Source organism: Octopus bimaculoides, chromosome 9 (assembly GCF_001194135.2).
Source record: "Octopus bimaculoides isolate UCB-OBI-ISO-001 chromosome 9, ASM119413v2, whole genome shotgun sequence".
NCBI lineage: Eukaryota > Metazoa > Mollusca > Cephalopoda > Octopoda > Octopodidae > Octopus > Octopus bimaculoides.
In genome coordinates, this window is record NC_068989.1 from 90,737,995 (window position 1) to 90,739,650 (window position 1,656).

A 1,656-nucleotide genomic window follows, 5' to 3' on the forward strand; every position below is an offset into this window, starting at 1 on the left:
ACTGAAAGAAGCCCGTCGTATATATATATATATATATATATATGTATATATTTGTGTGTCTGTATTTGCCCCTCCACCATCACATGACAACTGATGCTGGTGTGTTTAGGTTCCTGTAACATTAGCGGTTCAGCAAAAGAGACCGATAAAATAAGTACTAGGTTTACAAAGAATAAGTCATGGGGTCGATTTGTTTGATTAAAGGTGGTGCTCCAGTATGGCCACAATCAAATGACTGAAACAAATAAAAAGAATATATAATATATATATATATATATATACACAATTGAAAAAAGATTATAGATCTGTACAAATTGAATTTTTATATATAAAAGATGGTGGTGGAAATAGTACATTTCAATTTAAGAGGGAATTTAATAAAAATGATTTTTGAAAAATTATTACATAAAGAAAATATCACCAGTTTTGATGAAATGGTTAATGTCTGTTTTGTGTAAAGCAACAAAAAGTAAAGAAGAAATATAAGTCACCTGATAAGTCCTCTGTTGTGTTATTGATCAGAAGTCGAAAGTACTGTGTTGTGAGGTTGGCAAGTACTGTGTTGTGATGTTTACAGCAGTGTTCTGTTGTGGTGTTGGCGGTGGTCTGATGTTATGTTGATTTTTGGCAATATTGTTTTGTGATTTTGGTGGTTGTTGGTAAATTTGTGTTTTGATGTTGATGGATGTTGGCAGTATTGTGTGGCTATGGTGGTATCTCTGTGTCTGTATAGAATTTTGTGTCTGTGGCATTGAAATTATTACGTTGATGTGATGATTGACAGCTTCATAGGGGTGAGATTCATTCCCTTGTATTAGGGTGCTGATTCTCAGTGATGTTAACATTTACATGTATTATCTGAATTGTTCCGTTTGAAGTTTGTCGAAAGCTTTATGCAAAAGACATTCAACACCTCTGTGACTCTTTGCTCTTCTTCTTCCACAGATACAAGCGACCGTATTCGGACCTCTATCATGCGTCTTCTGGAGATGATGGAGGAGACAACTCAACAGTTGTTGGACTCCAAGAGCGTCCAACAGGAACTGATGGATACGTTAAACATGAGAGATAGCGAGGCCCAGGACAGGAGCCAGCGTCTACAAGACTTGACAGAGCAACTGAAACAGGAGATAAATGCCAGGGAGCAACTTGCATTAGAGCTGCACAAATCTCAAGGTACACTGAAGCTTTCTATTCTTTTTTATTAATTTGACTGCAGCCATGCTGGAGCACCGCCTTTTGTTGAGCAAATTGATCCCCAGGACCCATTCTTTGTAAGCCTAGTACTTATTTTATTGGTTTCTTTTGCCGAACCACTAGGTTACGGGGATGTAAACACATCAAATCCACTCACAAGGCTATGGTTGGCCTAGGGCTATAATAGAAGTCATTTTCCCAGAGTGACAGACATCTTGTGTATTAGTAGATTTAATAGTATCCTAGTATCACCTACCAGATTAGGGTGGGATGTTGTAGTAGTAGTAGTAGTAGTAGTTAGTAGTATGGTGGGTCAAAGGTTAACAAAATGCTTATTGTGTTAATCTAGAATCTTCTGCTTTCTTGGGAGTTTTTGGCTCATCATTAAAATGTATCTTTGTCATGTCTTTTCTCTAAGTATTTCCATGATCATTGCCGTGATTAACTTTCTGGTCTTGT

The 1,656-nt window shown here is 36.9% G+C and overlaps 1 protein-coding gene across 10 annotated transcripts in view; it reads left to right on the forward strand.

Moving 5' to 3' along the window:
- Positions 1–1,656, forward strand: part of LOC106868309 (A-kinase anchor protein 9) — a 351,276-nt gene that overhangs the window by 231,772 nt on the left and 117,848 nt on the right. For all 10 annotated transcript variants that reach the window (XM_052970882.1, XM_052970883.1, XM_052970887.1 and 7 more), the window contains one exon: positions 946–1,176. In XM_052970882.1, the coding sequence (XP_052826842.1) occupies positions 946–1,176 (231 nt within the window). The remainder of the gene's footprint in view (positions 1–945; positions 1,177–1,656) is intronic.